Source organism: Saccoglossus kowalevskii, chromosome 15 (assembly GCF_978046115.1).
Source record: "Saccoglossus kowalevskii chromosome 15, keSacKowa6.1, whole genome shotgun sequence".
Taxonomy (NCBI): domain Eukaryota; kingdom Metazoa; phylum Hemichordata; class Enteropneusta; family Harrimaniidae; genus Saccoglossus; species Saccoglossus kowalevskii.
Window position 1 is genome coordinate 26,917,371 of NC_140655.1, and position 23,419 is coordinate 26,940,789.

At 36.0% G+C, this 23,419-nt stretch overlaps 1 protein-coding gene across 2 annotated transcripts; it reads right to left on the reverse strand.

Moving 5' to 3' along the window:
• Positions 1-4,274: 4,274 nt before the first annotated feature.
• Positions 4,275-21,842, reverse strand: LOC102801393 (eukaryotic translation initiation factor 5A-1-like). Of its 2 annotated transcripts, none has more exons than XM_006813578.2 (5): positions 21,755-21,842; positions 15,262-15,446; positions 10,850-10,954; positions 7,887-8,018; positions 4,275-4,926 (listed from the first exon to the last, which is right to left on the reverse strand). In XM_006813578.2, exons 2-5 carry the CDS (start codon positions 15,424-15,426, stop codon positions 4,864-4,866), a joined length of 465 nt encoding a protein of 154 aa, XP_006813641.1. In that variant the 5' UTR covers positions 15,427-15,446; positions 21,755-21,842; the 3' UTR covers positions 4,275-4,863. The 2 variants fall into 2 exon arrangements, with proteins under 2 accessions (XP_006813641.1, XP_077863398.1); XM_078007272.1 differs by lacking the exon at positions 21,755-21,842 and adding an exon at positions 21,718-21,746.
• Between the last annotated feature and the right edge of the window lie 1,577 nt (positions 21,843-23,419).

A 23,419-nucleotide genomic window follows, 5' to 3' on the forward strand; every position in this document is an offset into this window, starting at 1 on the left:
ATAAGACGAATAAAAATAAACTGCAGTACATATGTAATGGTATACTTCATTTTCACTGAAAACATTTTTCCCCTGAAATAAATTCCAGTGAAAATGCCATTTACCTCATACTCTATTGAGACACAGCACAGGGAAAATCGGATTCCCACGTAATGCTTGAAAACGTTTCAGCAAAAATAAATTAAGTGAAATTCTATGTGACTACATAAGAGTTGGAAATTAACAAATTATGTGACGCCAGACCCTACCACTTCATACACAATGTAGACTATACCCCCACCAAGACATCCTTTCACTCACAGTTTCACCAGTGCATTCTATTTGACTTCAGAAGAAATTGAAATAAACAAATTATATGACAACGCACTTAATTATAATTTCAGCCTCTAGTTCAGCACTGATTAAATAAACTACCCCATCTTCATGCCAACTTGAAGTTATCATTCATTGCCTACTTCAGTGACTTCAAAATACATGTTTCAATCCCAGGAATTACACTTGCTATTAATTGCATGGGACTGCCAGTCTTTCATGATTTTCTATTGTAATATCAATTTTGCGATTACTCCGACCATGAAGCTGCAACCACAGATCGTCCAGGTGATGTAATTAAATCCTTGAATAAGCACCGGTTAGGCAGGCTTGAACTATGCATGTGAAGCCAGCCGAGAGGTATTCAATCCTATAGATTTCTCATTGGTAACTATTTGCTGCAAATGCAACAAAAATCAATATAAAAATATAACCCACACAGCATTCTACAGGTTACTTGTTTTCTGTAAAGATTTTATTGGTAGGTTTGCAAATGTGTATCAGACTGTGCAATCTCTCCACGAGTTGGTTTTGAAACTCAGTATGGGATTCTGAGATACATTACCAAGGGTATTATTACAAGATAAATCATTTGCTTCATTGAACACATACAACAATGCATATTTCCACTGAGATCAGTGACCTTTGATGTGTATCACCAGTGATCAGTCAAGTAGAAACAGTCAAAATATTTTATCAGATTTTCTCAATTTTTGCATGATATTTTCATACAGGACATCTGTTGTTCAAACTCAGGGAAGACTTTATACTGATGAATAAGGTGACCTAGTTTGATAAAGTTTGGAATAGAATTAGTAAAGTTATTATGCACACAATAACAATTATTAACGACGACAACGCCAGACAAAATTTTTCCCTTAATATACCTTTCCCTTCCATCTTTGCTGGTACGGGCAAGGTAAAAATGTGCTGGTGATTCCATAGAGATCGACCCTCAGCTGCTTTTTCAGCGTTTGATATCAGTTGCACCAAATGTGACTGATAATGTTGAAGAAATATTCAAGTATGAGCTCTGTAATTACCCATCATCCTTATTTGACCATTGTGGTCTCCTCCAAGAGGCAAACAAACCACAACTTGCTGATGCTATTTGGACAATTGGTAGGGGAATTGATATGCCTATACCAGAAGAGGCAGAAATGCATTATGTGCTCGATGGTGGATCACTAATCCAACGCATTCCATGGAAACGAGAGCAAACCTTCGATTCCATCTGCACAAGTTATGTAGATTACGTGCATCAAAAGTATACCAACACCACTATTGTCTTTGATGGATATGGAGCAGGGCATTCTACTAAAGATAGTACACATGTGCGTCGTTCAAAGGGCATATTGTGGGTGCTCAAGTGAACTTTGTTGGAAGCATGCCAATTAAGACTAAGGAGGAAACCTCATCAAACTGCCAAAACAAGAAGTTCATCAACATGCTCAGTGAAAAATTGCAGGAAAATGGCTTTAAAACGATCCATGCAGAAGAGGATGCTGACTTACTTATTGCTCAGACAGCAATATCCTCGGCCACCAAATGTGCCACAACTCTCATAGGAGAAGATACAGATCTGTTAGTCCTACTGTGTGTACATGCTAATGTAAAGACTTTCTCTATTATTTTTAGAACAGAAGGTAGACAGACAAAGAAATCAAGAGTATGGAATATAAATTGGCTTAAGAATGTACTTGGACCTGAGATGTGTCAGTTGTTGCCATTTGTCCATGCTATTTCTGGATGCGATACAACGTCACGGTTATTTGGCATTGGAAAAGGAGTAGCACTACGAAAATTACAAAAAGCAGGCTTATGTATTTACTGGAGAATCATCTATGGAAGAAATCTATGTAGCTGGTGAGAGAGCTCTATGTTCTTTGTATGGTGGTGATCCAGGAGAGGGGTTGGATAAACTGCGATACATGCGATTTTGTGCAAAAGTATATACTCGTATCAATACAGTACAGGTTCAGAATATTCCACCAACAGCTGCTGCTGCTTGCTATCACAGTGCTAGTGTTTATTTTCAAATTCAGCAATCGATAGGAAACTGACAACTTAAATCCTCAAGACTGGATGGGTTAAAGTCGAAGGTCATTATGAAGCGAAAACAACTGAATTGGCAGCTGCTCCAGAATATCTTCTAAAGATGATTAATGTAACTGCAAATCAGATTGTCATACCAGAAGATGCACTTGCAAGAACCATGGTCTAGAATGTTCCTTAGCATGTGGCGAATGTAAGGGTGTTAGCTGTAGAAGAAATATAATCCTAAAGAACTGGTTGTGAGCATGTATTGATGTAAATACGCTGTGATAACACTTGCACGATTAGAGATAATACGACTGTTTTACCTAATATTTGTTGAGCACAATTGCTATCATTGATGATTGGTGGAAATTAATTCATTGTCATTCTCATATTTCTTTTATGTGTAAGACAAGTTTAGTTCATGAATATATGATTACATTTATTTAAAACACCACCATGTTTACGTTATTACGTGTTATGCTAAAATGTAATTTGATGTATACGAGTGAGTGAATACTTAATGGTGGCACTGTTCCGTTTCCGGTATGTTCTATTCAAAATGGCGGCTATTTTAGTAAATTGACATCATTTATCAAGGCACTCATCCTACAATTGTGTAAAAAATGCATCACCACATCCACGCGACTGTACACATGTCAAAATTAAATTTAGAATGCAAAGCTATCTACTTGTTCTGGTGTAAATTTGCCTAATTTTGCGGCCATTTTGAATATATGCAAATTAGCAATTATTTAAAAAAAAAAAAATCACCGAGAATGTCCAGCATTCACTACTACCATTGCTAAGCAACAAGCGCTTTAAAGGGCAGTAGTCATGCCACGCATGTGCGAGATAACCAGGTCTCGTATAAACAAAGATTGCGACTTTGACTTAATTAGGCATTTTTCAAGTGATTGTAAGGTATCTAAGGAGTCCTCGACGGTAATCAGCAAAACATGCCCAGGTCAAACCATATTGGATTGTGGGAAAATCAATGTTTATCAACACAAACGTCGCACATACACAACTCGATGACCACTGCGCTTTAAATTAAAATCCTCCATAGACTCAACAGTCCTCAGCCCTAATTTGTTATTATACTGAATCGGCAAACTCCCAAGACATTTCAGCGAAGACTGAGGCCTGTTATTGCTTGTAAACACATGACATTACGACAAAACTCTCCCAATTTCGTGCGAGGGCGTTTACAGTCCTCCGTTGAAATGTCTACGGCATTTCTTACCGACACCTTTGATGTTCACAGACAGTGTACTAACAAAATATGCCCAAGGACTGTCGACAGTCTTGATCCTTCACTATTAATTTATTCTACCTCTCCCCCCTCATAACATAGCACATCAAGCAATTGACCATTTTCCGTTCACTGCGAGAATCCTGTGTTATGCGTGAAATCGAACGTAAAAACAGGACAAACAAAGGTCATAGCGTCATAGTGGCGTCAAACGTCGCGTGGGATTCAACAAACGCGAAAATATTTTGGGGGCATTTCCATGCTTAATAATGTGCTGTACACATTTGATGATAGGCAATTTCGATTAAGTAAGGGTATTCGGAAGCAATATTCCTCTGTCGAAGATCGGTGTGAGCTACGAAATAAAGAAATTAGAGTTCAAAATCAAATCGTTCGATTTTTGCGGCAGACGTTCGACGTGCGTCTTTCATGCTTCTCGCAATTGTATGGAAAATCACCTATTCAAATGACTAATTTGATAATAATGACAAGGATAATTGCATTGGTTTGAAGACTGTATATTTGTCGCCATTAGAAGTAGATACATACAAGTAACTTGCTATCAAGCAATTCATAATTGAAGATGGTATTATTAAGAAATGTCAAGAGATAAGAATAAAGTGGACTGGATATTTTTTGATGGGGTAAAACTACCGTGACAATAACTGTGTTGAATAAAAGTTTTAGTTTACTGAGAAATAACCAAGTCACAATCAGGAGATGCACGTTATCTTTCCTGGTTGAAGTATTATTGCATACCAATAACATCCATGCACTTTGCAGCGCTATAAATTCAAGTTTTTTGAAATTTAAACATTGACAATAGGACATTTTGTTTTTTCAATAGCGAAAATTAAGAAACCAAAATTTGTTTCCTGATTGAACACAAACTTAACGACAAAAAATAAAGTCTAGATTTCTATTTTGTTAATAAGACTGATCCAATGACTTGACAATCAGCACCAACCAGTGTAAATTAAATAGTCATGATATTCCAAACAAACGAGCATTGAGAACAAGACAAAGATAATCCCACATGAATGAGTATTGCAACGAGATCCCCCACCAATAATGGTACAACAACCACCTGTGAGATGCTATTGTTTTTGGAAGTCAAAACATTTGATAATAACCATGTTTAACAATTACAATTTTAATTTTTAAAAGAAACAAAATGTAAATGCCGCTGTCAAGTCATGTTGGTGTTGACTAATGCATGGATGTTTCAAATCTTCAATATCAGGAATACAACACTGGCCTTATTTTGGACAGTTCTTGACTGAAATAGCACACTCGTGGCCCATTGCAGAGAGAACTGTAACCTGTAAAAAAAAAAAGATTATGAATGATAGAGAATGCAACTTGCCCTCAAGTTATTTACATGCATAGCATGCAAATTCCATTCAATATATATATATATATATATATATATATACACACACGGCACAATTTGAAAATTTAACAAGCAGCCTCTCGGCTGAGATAGCTCCGCTGTTAGCAATGCACATTTCAATTAAAGAACAGAAGATATCATTAGACAAGCAGCCTATCGGCCGAGATAGCTCCGCTGTTAGCAAGGCACATTTCAATTAAAGAACTGAAGACATCATTAGAAAATGAACAATATGAATAGTATCAAAGCAATCGGACTTACAGTTTTCAACAAGAAGTCGAAAATATCAATTTTTACCAAAAATTACAAAAATATTCACCAAAATAAATTAATTAGAGAATTGAAGATATCATCACAAAATGAACAAATCTGAGAGAGGTCCACATGTAGTACCTATATATGTAATATCAAAGCAATCGGACTTGCGGTTTTTAACAAGAAGTCGAAAATATCAGTTTTTACCAAAAATGACAAAAATATTCACCAAAATTAGAGAATTGAAGATATCATCACGAAATAAACAAATCTGAGAGAGGTCCACATGTAGTACCTATATATGTAGTATCAAAGCAATTGGACTTGTGGTTTTTAACAGGAAGTCGAAAATATCAGTTTTTACCAAAAATGACAAAAATATTCACCAAAATTAAAGAATTAAAGATATCATTACAAAATTAACAAATCTGAGAGAGGTCCACATGTAGTACCTATAGATGTAATATCAAAGCAATTGCACTTGCGGTTTTTAACAAGAAGTCGAAAATATCAGTTTTTACCAAAAATGACAAAAATATTCACCAAAATTAGAGAATTAAAGATATCAACATGAAATGAACAAACCTAAGAGAGGTCTACCCAAGGTACATATACACCAAGTATCAAAGCATTTAGGCTTGTAGTTTTCAAGAAGAAGTCGAGAAAGTAAAACATTGACACGGACGACGACGACGGACGATCACTCATATGATAAGCTCCGCTCGACAAAGTCGACAGCGGAGCTAAAAATGAACAACATGCATAGTATCAATGCAATGGGACTTGCTGTTTTTAACAAGAATTCAAAAATATTATTTTTCACCATAAATGATTGTGGTTTTTAACAAGAAAATATCACTTTTACCAAAAATATTCACCAAAAATAGAAAATTAAAGATATCATCATGAAATGAACAAATCTGAGAGTGGTCCACATGTAGTACCTATATATGTAACATCAAAGCAATTGGACTTGTGGTTTTTAACAAGAAGTTGAAAATATCACTTTTTACCAAAAATATTCATCAAAATTAGAGAATTAAAGATATCATTACAAAATGAACAAATCTGAGAGGTCTACATGTAGTACCTATATATGTAATATAAAAGCAATTGGACAAAAAATGACAATAATATTCACCAAAATTAGAGAATTGAAGATATGATCATTAAATGAACAAATCTGAGAGAGGTCCACCCAAGGTACATATACACCAAATATCAAAGCATTCAGGCTTGTAGTTTTCAAGAAGAAGTCGAAAAAGTAAAACATTGACACGGACGACGGACAATCACTCATATGATAAGCTCCGCTCGACAAAGTCGACAGCAGAGCTAAAAAACTTGTTAAGCTAAGCTGCTCTGATTAGTCAGACTGTTAGGTACCACACCGACATAAAATACACCACCATTGTAATTGAAGCATTGTTTTAAACTTGTTTTTTGCTTTAAATATAGATTAACAAGCCATGCATGGCACAGTCCCCGTCAGTTATTAAATTTAAGAAATATAGTTTTGTTTATAGTAATATAGCTGGAATATAACCATGTCAGGAATATGGTTTTTTAACATTAAAATGATTGACATTTGTATCTGATCATCAAACAAGTACTTGTCCATAATTGAGAGAAATTGCTCTGGAACAGCATTCAAAATCAGCCATTTTGAATACATGTATATATATCACATGATGTATAACGAATAAATAAAATTTGAATATAATCAGTCAAAGCATTTAAGAGTAGGCTCTATAAGCCCAATCATTAAAACAGAATGGCCGCCAGTCAGCCATTTTCAATCCAATCAGGAAAAAAAAATGCCGTGCATCAGGAACCCGTAATGTCTAATGTACCAAGTTTGAACGAAATCCATCCATAAATGCCAGAAATGCTTGATATTTGATGATTTTTTTGCACAAAAATGACCACCATTCGGCCATTTTGAATAGGATTGTCAAACCAATGTAACTGTTTATCTATGACATGATGTATAATGAATATTTATAATTTGAACATAATCAGTGAAAGCAAGTCAGAGATATAGCACGAGAACCACATTCATTGAAACAAAATGGCCGCCAGTTGGTCATTTTGAATCTTCTCTGAAAAACAAAATTATTTGCATCAAGGTCCCATAATGTCTAATGTATATATCGAGTTTGAACAAAATTCATTTGTAAACAGCCGAGAAATGCTTGATTTTTAGGAAATTCAGCACAAAAATGGCCGCCATTCGGCCATCTTGAATCAGATCATAAAACAAAATGATGTGCATCAAGGTACTATAATTTCTAATATGTATACTAAATTTGAACAAAATCCATCTGTAAGCACCCGAGAAATGCTTGATTTTGATGATTTTTAGCACAAAATGGCCGCCATTTGGCCATCTTGAATCAGAACGTGAAACAAATTGACGTGCATATGTATAATATCATATATGATGCATGTGTGAAGTTTGATTGTGATTGGTCCAGGCATTTTTAAGATACAGGTCCGGACGCACACACAGACGGAGGTCAAAACACAAGTCCCCGTTTTCGGACTGTGTCCGAACGGGGACTAAAAAGTTATAAATTGAAAGGAAACATTCAAGATTAATTTGGTTGATAATTATTAATAAATACTACTTGCCAATAGCTGTTCCTCATTTGCAAAACGGTCAGCAATTTCTTTTCCCAGCTCATTAGAAGGATTTTTTATATCATCACGCACAGAGCTATCATCTTCCAGTAGAGACAAATATCCGTCCACTATATCCAACAACTAACAACACAAATCACTGTTAATAAGGTTCATGCACTGACACAACCCACACCACATAGACAGAGAGAAATGAATGTTTATTCAAGATAGAAGACCACTCAATTTTGAGAAAGTAGGTCCTACAGCAAGTCTCAGAAGTATTGAGGCAGCCAATTTGCAAACTCGCTTGCGAATTGGCTAATTGCTTGGGTTTTGACTAAACGATTGGCTTTCGCATCTCGCTGGCGCCGACTTGTGATCGCGTCCACTCTGGGTGAGTCTATTTTGCAGTAGGAGACAATGAATGCTTTTTTACGCAGCCTGGTACATGTCTGGATTCCCCCGAGTAATTTGAGCCCTCGGTTTGAGCCTGAAAATAACCAGTCAGCTGGCGTACATGTGATATGATAAATGCGATTATTATCGATATTATATGGGGGTAGCCATCTTGAACACTGCTTGAAACTACAAAATGGAAATAGTCAAGTTGAGAAACATTTTCCTACAAATCAGGGAGAAAATAACAAACTTTCACATACAAAAGATCCGTTGGGGTAAAATTAAGCCGACCGCTAAAAAGTCATTCGTCATTTTATGTGAATACAAAAGAAATAGAACACTTTCCCTAGTATACTAGTATTTGAAAGCGAAATCGCCACCCAACTGTAAAACTGTCGCTGATTAGCTCCTCAAGTATGACGATCGTCCCCCTAGTGTTATATAAGTGCCGTAAGTGGGCGTGATCATAAGACGGCGCCAGCGAGATGCGAAAGCCAACTGTTTCGTCAAAACCGAAGCAGTTAGCCAATTCGCTAGCGAGTTTGCAAATTGGCTGCCCCAATACTTCTGAGACTTGCTGTAAATCGCACGACATTTGCTCATTGGTTTATTATTGTTCCATAGCATCATCCAATTGCAATTCTGTGCATTAGTGACATTTTGAGAAACTTGTTCTAATATTTTTTTAAAAATTAGAATTTTTAGAACAATTCGAAAGAACACAATTTCAAGAATGTAGTAGTTTCCCCCGGAAGTAAAATGCATTTCAATTATATTCCCAGAAGAGTTTCTTTAAACAATTTCAACATATACAGTGTTTTCCCCAGACTTCATTGTTAAGGGCAAAGGCAAATTTGCATAATAATGCACCTAATTTGCATAATTGTATTTGCATAATAATCAGTTACCCCAACAAACATTGCGATACAATAACTTGTTATAAAAAAAATTGTCAACCTATCTGCAATTAATTAAAGACGAGATAGTCTGATATTTTTTATATCACTTACTCCATTGTATTTGATGTTCATATCAAGTGAAATATAACAATGCAAATATTTATGTTATAGCCAGCCAGTCAGTAAAAATATTGTTATCCATGGAGTAACTGGTTCATTATTTAGTGTACAGTCAGTTTTAGTGCCCATGTCACTATAAATTCATGACATCGGGAAAACATTTTTTGGTTAAATTTGTAAAAGTCTACCAGATTGCGGGTTATCAGAATATGAAGAAATTAATAAATCAATGACGGCATTTCAAAACTAAAGTCAGCGATTTTTCATTGATTCATCTATACCTTATGCGTAATGCTAGATCACTAACATTGTCAGCTGACTGCATTGGATATTCACCACTGCTGTTGCGACCATCAGTCCCGGACTTTTTGGTTTAAAAATATACAAATTTAGAATGTTTTGTTAATTAAAATGATTCATTGATGATTATCTTAGACATTAACATCAAAGTCGCCAATGAGATGCTTTTAAACATTCGAAAAAACGCGTTCTTTGCACCGCCATCTTTGTTACCTCAATTGGAATGCCTCTCGTAACCCAACATGCATCGACCGCAATGTCATAAAGTGCATGTAGTCTTAGGGCAGCATTCCGGTACTAAGGCACTCTTATTATGAGTAAGTATTTCCATGGGTCAGGGTTGAATAATTTTTTCTTTGATTTATTTACAGTTTTTTTTTTCAATGCAACTTAAATTTGTTTCACTTTTTTACATTTTTAGCCAATTAGCGTCACCGGAAATTGAGTAGTAAAAACTGCAAATAACAGCAGTGCAGAAAATCGGTATACATCTTCCAGACATAGGCTGTGTTTGTGAGACTTGAGTTGTCACATCGTTGCCGTTATGTGCAATGGGCAAATTATTACTACCGTCCAGTATTTGTTTTTTGGATTTAGAGGCGCCGCACCCGTGAATGATTTGGTTACTTCTTGCAGACTTTTGTTTTTATCATCGTCTATGCTAACAAAGGCAGGATGATCGTTCGATCAATACATGTTATTTTTTTTTTAATTTGGGCAAGACGAGACCGACACTTGTAAACGAGTGACCAAGTGTCGCGAACAACGGGCAAGCATTATGGGCGAGTGTCCAAGCATCACTGTATCGTGACGCTTCAGAGGCTTGGGGAGAAAAGTGCTATATATTTTATGAAAGCCCAGACTTAAAGTCAATACCGCATCGACAATCACTGAAAAAAGTGAAGAGATCCGATGAGCACCTATTGAGTAGTACTAGTTTGATTGACTAGGTTTGCACCAATATTGAATTGTTTAAAAATGGCCAAAATGTATAACGGACAACAAACCATAGTAGTTCCAAACTGAATATCGAACGGGGACTAATACAGTTGTGCAATGGTTAAGTGGTTAATCGGATACAGCTGTACTCTAGACATTTCGTAGCTACACTACATTCAGAGAGCACTCTGGCAGGATCTAAGGAAGTACCTCACCAAACAAGCAACAGCACAAGTACATTAATAAGTTCTGAATGTCATTTCATTTCATTGGTCATGAGAAAATTTGACTGGACAACTTCACTATGCAAGTTACCTGGAAATCTTTTCTGTTGACAATTGGTACATTCATATTATGAGTGGAAGGGCATATATCCTCATATTTCTTCTGAGTGAAAAGATCTATTCCAACCATATGAACCTACAAAAAAACATGCCAGTTAATGTAAATTTACTTTATTTTCACTATCTTCATAATCTTCAACAGGGAAAATAATTCAATGAAATCCTGCAAATATACCTTTTTTACTGCCACACTGGTTTGACTGCCAGTACCATTTCCACCACTGTGTCATTGCGGACTTAAAGGGCGACAGTCATCAATATTGACTCATAGTTACGAAAACGCGCGTAAAATACATTTTTTACATTAAATTTGAACACTCGATGCGCAACGACCACTGCCCTTTAAATCAAATCAGTGTTCTCCCCAGGAATTTAAACCACTGTGGCGACATAATTTGCATATCATTTGCATAATAATAGAAATTGACCAAAGCACATTTACAACCACACAATAAACATATTAACAAAAACAAAGTGGCAGATATTTATTTGCTTCAGTGTTATAAACACTTTTTGGGACACTTTTGTAATATTAATGAGCTCCGTCACAGTGCAAATATTTAGTTTTCTGCAGTCAGAAAATTACGTTTCACAACTTAGAAGAGTTTGAATTTAAAAATGAAACATTCTCAAAATGCAAATGCTGCAGACTAAAAAAACAGGTTGAATGAATGAAACGCATCTGAAACGTTTCAGCCAGGATTATGTTCACGACTTTCATGATCTTATTTACTACAAAATTCTCCTTCAAAAAATCGACCACGTAATTATTTGGCGGATTGCTGGTTATTCCGCCCATCAGCTTCTACAACGTTTACATTTACAGTAAATGAACGAACAAATAACACTTCCGAACGATCATCAAGTTACGACGTGACATAACTTACTTTGCGATGTTATACACCAGTTATACCAATAATTCCTCTTACCCAGTCATGCCATGCAAAAATTAAATACTTTTCTTTATATGAAAAAAACGTAAAATTTGAACTAATTTTATCGGGAGAAATTATTTTTGATCACTTCGGTGAAAAACACAGACCTGCCATGATAGCTGTGACGCGTCAGTTGACCGCATGTGTCCTTTGACCCGGTGGGTCAAAAACGCCATTAACCAATCAGAATGCCGCATGGTAATGCCGGTAGAACCCGAAGTTTTCCAAATGATCGTGATCATAAAAACTACACTGCGGAAGTAAAGCGATGTCGTAGCATGATGTGTTGGTATGGATTTCAGATAAAAACTGCATGATGGTTTTCGAAAGAGGTGATTAGCAATTTTTAAAATGTAAAAGAAGTCTTGAAAGAAGAGGTTTTACATGATTCACGTTAACAGTTCAAATGTATTTTACCAAATCACGCAATAAACACGTTTTTTCTTGAGCAGCGTAAACTGATCGTGAACTCCGCTTTGCCCATGTTACATCGAAGCGGAATTGATTTTGAAAGAATTTTAGCTTTCAATCTAAAGACTGCGTCTATCGTCAGAAAATATTTACTTACTTACAAACAAAAGGTGCTAATTTTACAAAATTGACTTGTATTGTTTAAAGCCGCTACCACATCGCACGACTATGTCTATTGTTTACAAATTATTATTCACGACTGGCAGGATGCTTGTCGGTCGGTACGCAAGTATAATAACAATATGACAATAGTCCTGGTCAGAAGCGTTTCTGTGATGGTTGCTAATTTTGAGTGCCAGTCGTGACGAGATCCCCAATGAAAAAAGCACTGTGGCGGTCTTGCTAATCACCGTGGCGGTGTCAGACCGGTGTGGCAGCAAATCGAAGCACTGTGGCGGCACCGCCACGCTGTTTACATCCTGGGGAGAACACTGTCAAATGGATAGAAATGGAGTCAATTTTCTAATTCAGTAGGTTGATCACCAATATTTCTATTTTGAATAGTTATGCCAATAATCAGTACATAAATTTTTAACACCACGGTGGCTTAAATTTCTGAGAACACTGCGAAACAATACACAAAATGGTAAACCAAATTCTGGCTCCGCAGAATACGATCTTTTCTGCATTTTTACAAGCTCTATCCAGCAGAGAAAAATGTTCTATTATACAACACAAAAGCATTTACAATCGTTTTCACTAAACATTGGACAATCAGATTGTGGTAAATGTTGATACATCAGAGCAAGTACCTAATGAAATTGCCAGTGATTTTATCACTACTATTCAAAACATCATAACTGTAGCCTAAACATGTTTGATACAATGTATAACTGTCTGTACTCAACTCATTTACATAAAATGTTACGTTTGTGTGTGTGCCAGTAGTGTGTCCAGACACCCAGAGCATATAACGCGGGAAAGTCGGGAGTACATGTAATTTGGTGAAAAAATGCAGTCTCATAATTCGACACACAATTTAGTGTACGACAGAAAATTGTCAATTTGCAGTTTTGCACAACAAACTAGGGTGTCAAAAAGTACTGCGAATAATATATGCACTAAACTTATTACTAGCAGTGATGTTTCAGCTGGGAAGCACGGACGAAAACGTGGTAACAGAACATGCTTGACTGGCAATATTTTACAGCATATTGAATTTTATAAACGGCTACAGCCTAGTATTTATCGGCGTGAAATTCGGTCAAAGTTACGCCAAGATAATGTGTGCCACCACGGATCCCCCTAGCAGACGTGGTCCTTAGGCCCACGTCAACATACGCCTCGGACCTACGGCCCTCGATGGATGGCCAGACCAAATACTTGTATTTTTTGCTTCTTACGACCTTGTAATTGCTGCAAAGTCAACGACTGACATTAACGAACAACGAATGCTTGATTTTATCGATAACATTTCTGATTTTAGACCAGAACAGCTGCACTGGTTTGACGAGGCGTCTGTCATTCGTATATATTTTTAGTCTACTGGAAACCGGCGTTACGGGCATGCAGAAATTGGTACACCGGCGACAGAAATACAGCGGTTTGCGTCTAATATTAATTACACAATAAACCTGCTTACAAGTATATTTGGTGTCGAACAATCTGATATCATTGTTGGACCTTCCAATGCTATAGAAATGATGAACTTTTTCTTTGAAGCAGTCAATGTAGAAGACCATGTTGGAAATCGTTGTTTGGCACCGGGATATTGTGTAATCAAGGATAATTGTGGTTTTCATTCCGCCAGGATTGTCGAACCTAATTTGGTACATTTATTACAACAGCAAGGAGTGCACCTAATTTTTCAACCACCATACAGTCCCCAGTATAATCTGTGAACAATGTGTTCGGTCTATAAAATCGTATTTGGGGGGAAACCAGGAATTTTCTTATAGATTTACTGAGTTTGCTATAGCAGACGCCATTGGTCACATCACGCCCAGGGCATGTCAAATTTTTGATAGAGAAAGTGTGATTTGCTTTCCGCCAAAAACTGGTCAATACGAACTGAAATGGAAGTCAACTTGTACCAGTATTAAAACAATATATATTCACTTGTATTTCCTTGATGATTTGCAGACGAATAGCCTGCATTCGCCTTAAAAAAGCAATCTGTTCGCATGGATATTCAACAAAATTTTGATATGACATGCACATAAACTCGTCTTTTTTAACATAGGTGGGAACAATTCTGTCCTCCGTGTAATAAGTAAAATGTAGCTTGAAAAGATATTCAGCCATTGTCCAAAGAGCATTGTAAATCAGCAATGCTGGTCAGAATTCACACTGCTCACGCTAAAAAACGAAATGTCTTGCGCAAACAATAAAAGAGAGAATGGCGCCTTGGACTCAGACAGGTATACATTGTATCAAAAATGTTTAGGCTACAGTTATAATGTTTTGATTAGTAGTGATAAAATCAGTGGCAATTTCATTAGGTACTTGCTCTGATGTATCAACATTTACCACAATCTGATTGTCCAATGTTTAGTGAAAACGATTGTAAACAAATGCTAAGAACTTAACCAGAAAATTTATTTTGTTTTTTTTTCATTAATTTAAACACCAGTGTTCTTCCATGAACTGACAGACCTATGATGCATTATATTTACAGTTGCTCATGTTTTATCCTGAAACACTTTGGGCATTCGTTCGACGTTGGGGAATAAAGGATGCTGCACTGCCAAATATTGTGTGATAACGGAGCAAGGAGGATATACCCATCACTTGCAGTTAAATGAATAACATTTTCATTCAAAATAACAGTATCAGTTACACTGATGTCTCATTAATATAGTTGGGAAAAACATGTGCAAAAAATTGATTTGCATCGTTAGAGAAATTAGGCCCAGATTCAACGCTAGTCTGAAGCAAACTATTTGTGAGATCAATATGTCACAATAAGACATCTTTTTCAACACTTCAAAATATCTGGCTTGACTAGTCTTACAAAATTCAAGTGATTTACACTTACCTTGGCATGCCCGTGCTTGCCTGTTTTTGATGTTGACATTTCTACAATTTTACAGGGACGACCTTTCAATAAAACGTGACCATTTTTGCGAAGAGAAGAACACTGAGCAGGATAGGTCTCAGACGCACCTGATTCTCCACTGTGGAAATCGTGGTCATCAGCCATATTTTTAAAAAAATAATCAGCTGTAACAAAACAAATAAACAATATAAAAATATGGTTCATTATAACTTGAAGAATACGTATCATACATCTGTCACCATAACGTGCCGTAATTTTACGTCATTTCACAGGGCATTTTCATCCTACCATATTAGGAAATGCGAATTCCAATTATTACACAGGTAAGCGTCATCTATTAATAAAAACAAACCTGGCTGCCACCAGGGTTTGACCAGACTCCACACAAAGAAGTTAGCTGATTCTGTTCTAAATTTTTTGGATTTCGGCATTCCCATGACAACAGGAGATACTACCTGTAATTTGATGACAAAGTTGGCTTCCACTTTATTGTATGCAGAAATGACAAAATTCTTTTTTACACAAATCCTGAAATAGTGAAGCACAGAAGCTAGCCTGCACTAAAGGTGCCCATTTTTATTGTAGTAATCACTCAAAGACATTTGCATGTTCTTTTAAGTTTCATTTCAGGATTCTGTTGGATAAGATTTCTCATGCACTGTAAAAAATCCACAACACTTGTGGCCTGGCACTACAATTCTTTTTTTTTTAAATTGTAATCTATTTGGCCAACACATTGACTGGTCTATTTTAAGCACATTTACTAGTTTTAATTCACAAAATGAAGTTATGTTATAAAACCTGGGAGTACAACACTTCCAAAAACGATAAAGTAGGTGTATTCTTGTGCAAAGAATTCTACATGCCTTGGTCTTGTGTGCGTTATAGTTGCACAGAACAGGTCAGATCAAAAGCAGCTTTTCTTATTGGTTGGCAGCTTACAATTCACATTCATCAGGCTAAAATTAATTGCCCAATTCTGTGAACATTCACTTCAAAAACAGGATTCTTGAATAGATTCAGTTTTATCAGTGTTCTCTCCAGAAATTTTCCATAGAGTCGCGGCTAATTTGCATAATAATTAGCATAAATTAACATTGTCATAAAAAGAAGATGGGGAAATAAAACAAGACCAGTTTTTTCCTTTTATTTATTGTATGTACAATCTGTAGACAATTATCGTACACAATAAAAGTGCACTGCGTGTTTAGTATAGCAAATGTCCTGCAGAAATACTGAGTTTTCTGTTTCTTTGCTTGGCCCAGCAATCCACAACTACATAAAACCCTGTTTGGTCCAGGTAAATTTAAACATTGGGTTGATGATTCTCCGTGCTTATCTTCCGCTTTTGTTGTTTTCCAGTTAAGTACAACAACTGTTACGAGTCACGATACTTGTGCTACTACTTGTATGTTCGAGCAATAATAATAGTTTTGGATGAAATTATCCATCTTTATGTATTTTTTTAAATCATCGATGTTGTTAGTTCAACACAATTGTGAACAAGTCGAGACAACGGAGGTCTGAATTACGAATCGTCGCTATTGTTATACCACATAAAAATTGAGGCTTTTCCTCCAAGAAAAAAGTGTCACTCCAATTTCCACACGTTTTTTGATTAGAATTCCTGATTTCTTGATAATTATTTTCCATTATGCTTCACTTAATTCATCCAGATCTAACCATGATATGCAATCCGAGTGCTCGCTGGATCTTCCGTGGGTGACGCCATCTTGGATTCACGATCATGAGGTCAAAATTGTTTACTTCATAAATACACGTTTTCACAATTTGATCTCAAAAAACAAATACTGATAAAAATCTAAATCTAGAATAGTACACCTACATTTCTAAAAATAATAATGAAAATACGTTTCGTACACGATTGAAACATGTGGCTTTTGACCCCAAATTGTGACCATATCATTTGCATGTGAATATACGTTTGGCAAGGAGCGTTCGACACCGGGGCTTGCAGCTTTGTCTTTATGGAACTGCTTTGTTTTTTTAAGGTAGAGATGCAGGTTGGGAGACTATATTTCTAATTGCCTTTAATTACTGTAATTACATGAGTAAAATATCCTTTTTACCAATCAAGTTATATATCATTTGAAAGAATTTTATTTAAACTGTTGAGTTTTATGGTTTACAATAATGTACTATGATACCATATTCAGTGGTGTTGATTTTAGGTTAAAATCATGCATTTTAGGTGAAAGTGCACTTAAAACTATTTAACTTTTGAATGCATACCCTGATTTTAATTTAAGAACACTTATTTAAAAGTTATGTTTACTAGGAACATAATGGCTTATTTATTAGTGCTTCCATTGAAAAGTTTTTACACAGTGCTCTTTGAAACATTCACATTTTATAAATCGTCCACAGTTAACAGAGCCGCTAATTGGCAGCTCTATTGTTTCTGTTCCAGTAAAGACAGTGAAACCATACGAAGCCATTTACTTAGGATAGACCTGAATAATGACCCCTGAAAATTTCATCAAAAACAAATGAACCTTCTAGAAGTTAAATAGTTTTAAAGTTGAAATTTGGAGTAAAAAATGAAACTGAGATAATCGCCATTTTGTAAAAAAAAAGTTTTAAAACGAATCATTCGCTTCATTTGTGTAACAAACTCCTAGAAATACACCATACAGCGTAATTTGCCGATGTTAAATCGTCAGGTAAAAAAAATAAAATAAAAACATTTACAATTCGAGGGAAACGGACAAAAAATCATCCGCGAAGTCTCAACCTAGCATGAAAACTGTCATGGCGTCGTGTTATCAATTCCACTGAGGGAGGGACACAATGGATTACGTAAAACTGATGACTTATTCATACAGTTATATAAACATAGCGATCGCCATTGGGTGGGTTGAGTCTAAATTTACCTTCGCTCAAACCTTTAAAAAATACTTTGTATGACGCAGTTTCCGTGGACCGTGCGAAGTTAGACGACCAGGTTGAAAAGGGCCCTAATATTTTACTACACAACGACTATTCGCAAACGCCGGTGAAACAAATTCGAAATAAAGTCACATTGGAAAGGGAACTATTGTAAATCGATGCAGGTTTCATTCAACTACAGACGAGACAGGTCGATGCAAATTAAGCGAACTCTGACCTCTGGAAATACCTCATTCATAGAGTTCCTTAGTACCAGAGGTCGCCGATCACGACCATACAACGTAGTTTGCGACATCGCTACCGGTGCATGCTAGCTGACAAGGGGGTTTCCGATTAAGGTAACCAAGATGGCATCGCAGAGTGCATGATTTTTCTGCGGTGTTTAAAAACAGCATCTCATTGCCGATTTTTCGGTAATTTCCAGGGTATTTTTTTTTATTTTTAATTAACCAAGCATTTTATGTTTGTGTATTTTGGCACTGAAAAGTTAGTTATCGATGACAGCAACAGCAGTGTTGTTTGTCAATTGCATCACAATTCTTTCAGCACGATAATCATTACATCGAAACGAAAAATGTTTACTTCAGTTTTAAAATGCCGTTGGAGTAAAAATTTGTTTAAACATTTTTTAGTTTCGCCCACAATGCTAAAAAGCTTGAAATCTATGCACCAAGAAAACAAAACAAATTGTGGCCTTGTTTTGCGCAAAAATTAAATCGCCCTATCGACGCTACCTCCTACATGAAAATAAATGAAAAAACAATTTATTTAAGGGTGAAACCGTTTACTTATCAGTTACAAGTGTATGTTTTGTTTCATTCCGCTTGCATGCTGGAAGCGTCTACGTCTTGTCTGTTTTTGTAGTTTGCTAGTTGATTGCGCTTGAGGTAAGTAAACAGAGAGCCAGAACAGGAAGTCGCACACCGCCTGCTCCGTAACTGGGGCCAGCAATCATTTGCATATAACATCAACAGTGACTTGTCAAAGAGCAACGCAAACAAACTTTCAGGACTTTTAATCACATACGCGTGCCTCGGTTTCCTATATTTTAAAATTGATTTTTGAGTATGTTCCAACAATGACAATGCTCCGAAATTTTAACACTATCTAGCCAAGACTGTCTGGGTGAGAAAAAGCAAAAAAAAAAAAATCATGAAAAATGCCCACAAACCTGCATCTCTACCTTAAAACGATATCTAACCAATAAGAAAAAACAGGGGATTATCCCAGGAAATTGGCATTAATACCATGCATTTGTAGATTTAACTAGTTAACCAGGAAACTTTACAGTCCGTGAGGGACTGAAGAAATCAGATCACGGGATAAATAATAGCATCACAGAAGAATCTCGTAGCGATGCGGGCAAATCTGATAGCGTCGCGGCCCGCAACACTGGTTTTATTCATGTCTTTTTTCCAATCTTGTGCGTTTTCAACTTTTTATTTTTTTCCAAAAAAGTATAAAGGATGGGCAATCAATTTTATGGAGGATTAGGTTTATTAGAACCACATTCTTGGGGGGGGGGGGGTTGTAATTACAGCCATTTTTTAATTTTAATCTTGAATTGTGTAATGTAATGTCTGATGTGATGTGCGTTCCTCACAAGCTTGCTTAACTACACCCCATAAGCAACAACCCTGCATACCACCTCCCTATGAAGTAAATTTAAGTATGCAATTTCTGTTTCTGTAGTTAGAGAAATTTATCTTGTTCAGTATAGTATTGTTGTTTCTTGTAACATTACTACGAGTAACCATGTGCTTTGCTTAGGAATACAATTTTTTGGAAATTATTAACTTTGCACATTGATCGCCAACATCAATGAGAATGTCAGGAAAGTCCTGCAAAATTAAACGTCCGTGTCCCAGTAGTACATTTAAATCAGAAATCATAAATACCACAATCCTCAGTTAAAATTGCTAATGCCCGAACATTAGTATCATAGGCATCCTCAGCACCAATAAATATTTTAAATGGGTGTTCAAGCATCAAAGCCACTTTTAAACCTCAATTGTCGGATATGCACACTTAAGTATTGATTGGTTGGGGTTTCCAGGTCATGTCAAATCAGTGAGCGTTTTTTAGTGACATGTGTAGACGTAGTTTGCTCACATTTTTTTGGCAAATTGATTTTTCATTTTCAAAGTTTGAGGACAGCTAGTGATTAGTTGGGGCCTGGCAGTTGTGGCAGCTGAAAACTCAGTTTAGTAGTTTCTGCGTTGAATAGAATTGCATATCATGATATCAGCAATGAAGACAAGTTTGCAACTGGCACAGAAATATAAATCCCGTCCCAGTACAAGTTTTTCAATGGCATGATTTCTAGCATGGTTTAATTCATGAATGTTACACATTCTTATCTATATTCGACCCTTGGTAGAAGAAGTTACTTGAAAAAAATTTTAATAGTCAGGTACCTAAAGACTTTAGGACATCTGGGTATTGTACAATAACTAAAAAGTTAGTGATAGTCCAGGCAATTTTATCAACCATTCAAGTCTGTCCATCTTTGCTACAATAAATATCGATATAGTGTTCAAATACTGTTTTGTATGCACGCCAACACAACGAGGTAGTACATAAGGACTCTTGTAATACTAGGAAAATACACACGTAATAGTTTCTGTGCAACTCCTCAGTGACGTAGCTATTCACAAGAAACTGTTGATGCAGATCTTGCAAATACTATAGCAGTTGCGTTCAATACAGTACATATTACTTGGAATAACTAAGACTTCAAACTAAATTTAACCTACAATAAACTTTAAGAACTCCCCTACGACCATGTTGAAAACCCAAGAATCAAGTAAAAATGGTACGTCAGTAAGACAATTGTTGGTAATCAAATTAAGCCATATGTTGACCATTGAAAGAATTACAATGTGGAGAACAATGTCATTAACAAGTATTTTCAGTGGTAAAGCCAACATTTTACACAGAATTTTTGAACATTATATTTCCTAATTTATATTTCAACAGGCATTAATTACTTAACTTTGGATCAAATGACAGATACCAAATGAGAATGTTACGACTAATTTTCAACCCAGTTATTCTGAAAGAGGGCTAACTCTACAAAGTAATGACGTTATATACTAAACGATGTGGCAGACTGAAGAACATAACAAGCAAAAACGTTGCTAAACTTCAATTTATCGAAGTTCAATATTTTTTTTAAACTTACACACGTGGGCTTATTTGAAGACGTTCCGGAAGAAAACGTGGGATTTGACGTTAACGAGATATTGAAAACTAAGTCTACTACGAAATGGTGATAACCGAAACACGATTACTGTCTAAGAACCAAGGATATTGTCTTAAGTAGCGCAACCATCGATTTGACTATTTCGGTGAAACAACATGGCGGCCACCAGCTTTGAGACTGGCTGCACGAGTTATTTGAAAACCAACTATTCCATGGACATTACTGTAATTGTTATCGAATCGATAGCAAATAAAACAAGGTGTGTGAAAAAATATTCAAAAAAAAGTGTCGAGAAAGGTGTTAATTCGACTGATAGTTACCAATGTGTCGCCGAAAATGAACAAAATTAGAACTTACATGTGCCTTGCCTTCGCTAGGAAAAAGAATGGACGACTGGGCATGCGCACCACGTTAACCGACCAATGGTTATTGGTTTCTAGAGGGATAGTGTAATTGCACCATTAGCAAAGACCCCTCCAATACGCAATGAAGTTACCACCCGTCTCGCATTGAGCAGGACACACCCGTGTGGTAACAGAGATTAGTAACTCAAATAAAAAAACATCAACATTAGTTTAACATAATATTATACTTATTATGCATAATAATTACTCTATTGACATTGAAGTTTTGGTGTTCATTCTTCCGTTCACAAAACTGAGTATCGCAGAATGAAAGCGAAACTCATGATTGTTCGTTCGCTTAATATAATAAGAGAATTATCCCACGTACTAGTACATATATTTTCACCTGTAACAATGCTGATTCCCACTATTGTTATCGTGCAAACACTGATATCTCCAAGTCTGCTCAAAGTGCGACGGTCATTTGCGCGGGGGTACTGACAAACACACGTGAGATCAAAATAATAATCAAAACTTGACGTAGATATGGTCAGACCGAACATCAAAAATAGTCCGTATGGATCGGACAAGGCATAATATAAATGAGAAAAAAAATCGGAAAATAAAAAAAATAAATAAATAGAACAATGAGAGAACAATCGAATAGAATAGAGATTATATATTTTAAACAAAATGGAATAAAATATAGAACAATTGAGTAAACGTAAACGTACAAGACAAAATTATTTGAATTATTTCTAAACTATGAAAACAAATTCTATAAACAAATTTGTTTCTGAAAACTTAGTGTGTCTATACCAAACATAAAACTTCGGGAGTTATCGGGATTGGGGAAGCTGCCGCTAACAAAATTGTTTTTGCAAAATCGGGTCCTGAGGAAATACCAAAAACCTAACGACCCCACTCAAATGAAAATGCAACTCGCAATATAAAAGAATACTGTATTTTTTTAAAACTTTTATTACAATGTGCCATCACCTTGCACGGTACTGGACATACTTAGATGCAATTTAAATGCATTGTGGGAAAGCACTATTCATTCAATATAATAGAAAACAGTATTGAGCTCAATAAATTAAATGTTAATTTTGAAAAATGACAATATTAGGATTTACTGCAATATTATTATTCATGTGAATCCAAATATTGTAATTTTTTTTTATAACAAATTTTCAGAAGTAATTTACATCATGTAAGTGACACGTGGTATGTTGGATTATTATTATGCGCTGTTTTCAAGTGATACTATGTCTCACTATACGTGTCTACATCGCCCTCTAATCATAAGACGAGTACCCGAGTAGTTAGCAACATTCCTGCTTGGCGCAGGACGGGCAGTTAACGCATATCTGACCCGGGCGCCCGCTATAGGTTACTATATGTGTTACATTTACATGTAACTTACAAGTAGAAACATATGTTAAGCCGTAATTTATAAATTCTCTGATGTAGCGAAAAGTCCGCAGATAATTTTCACGTAAAAACTTTTCTAGTTTTTAGGAAATATCTAGCATTTTCATTAAATCATTTTGGTGTTGTGCGCCCTATCAGGGTACTAGTATTAAGACTGTGAATTTATAGAAATGTGTGTGTGTTCCAGGGCCAATGGTGTCAAATCGTCAAGTTGGTTGAAACTGTTGGTGTACTTGTTTCGAAT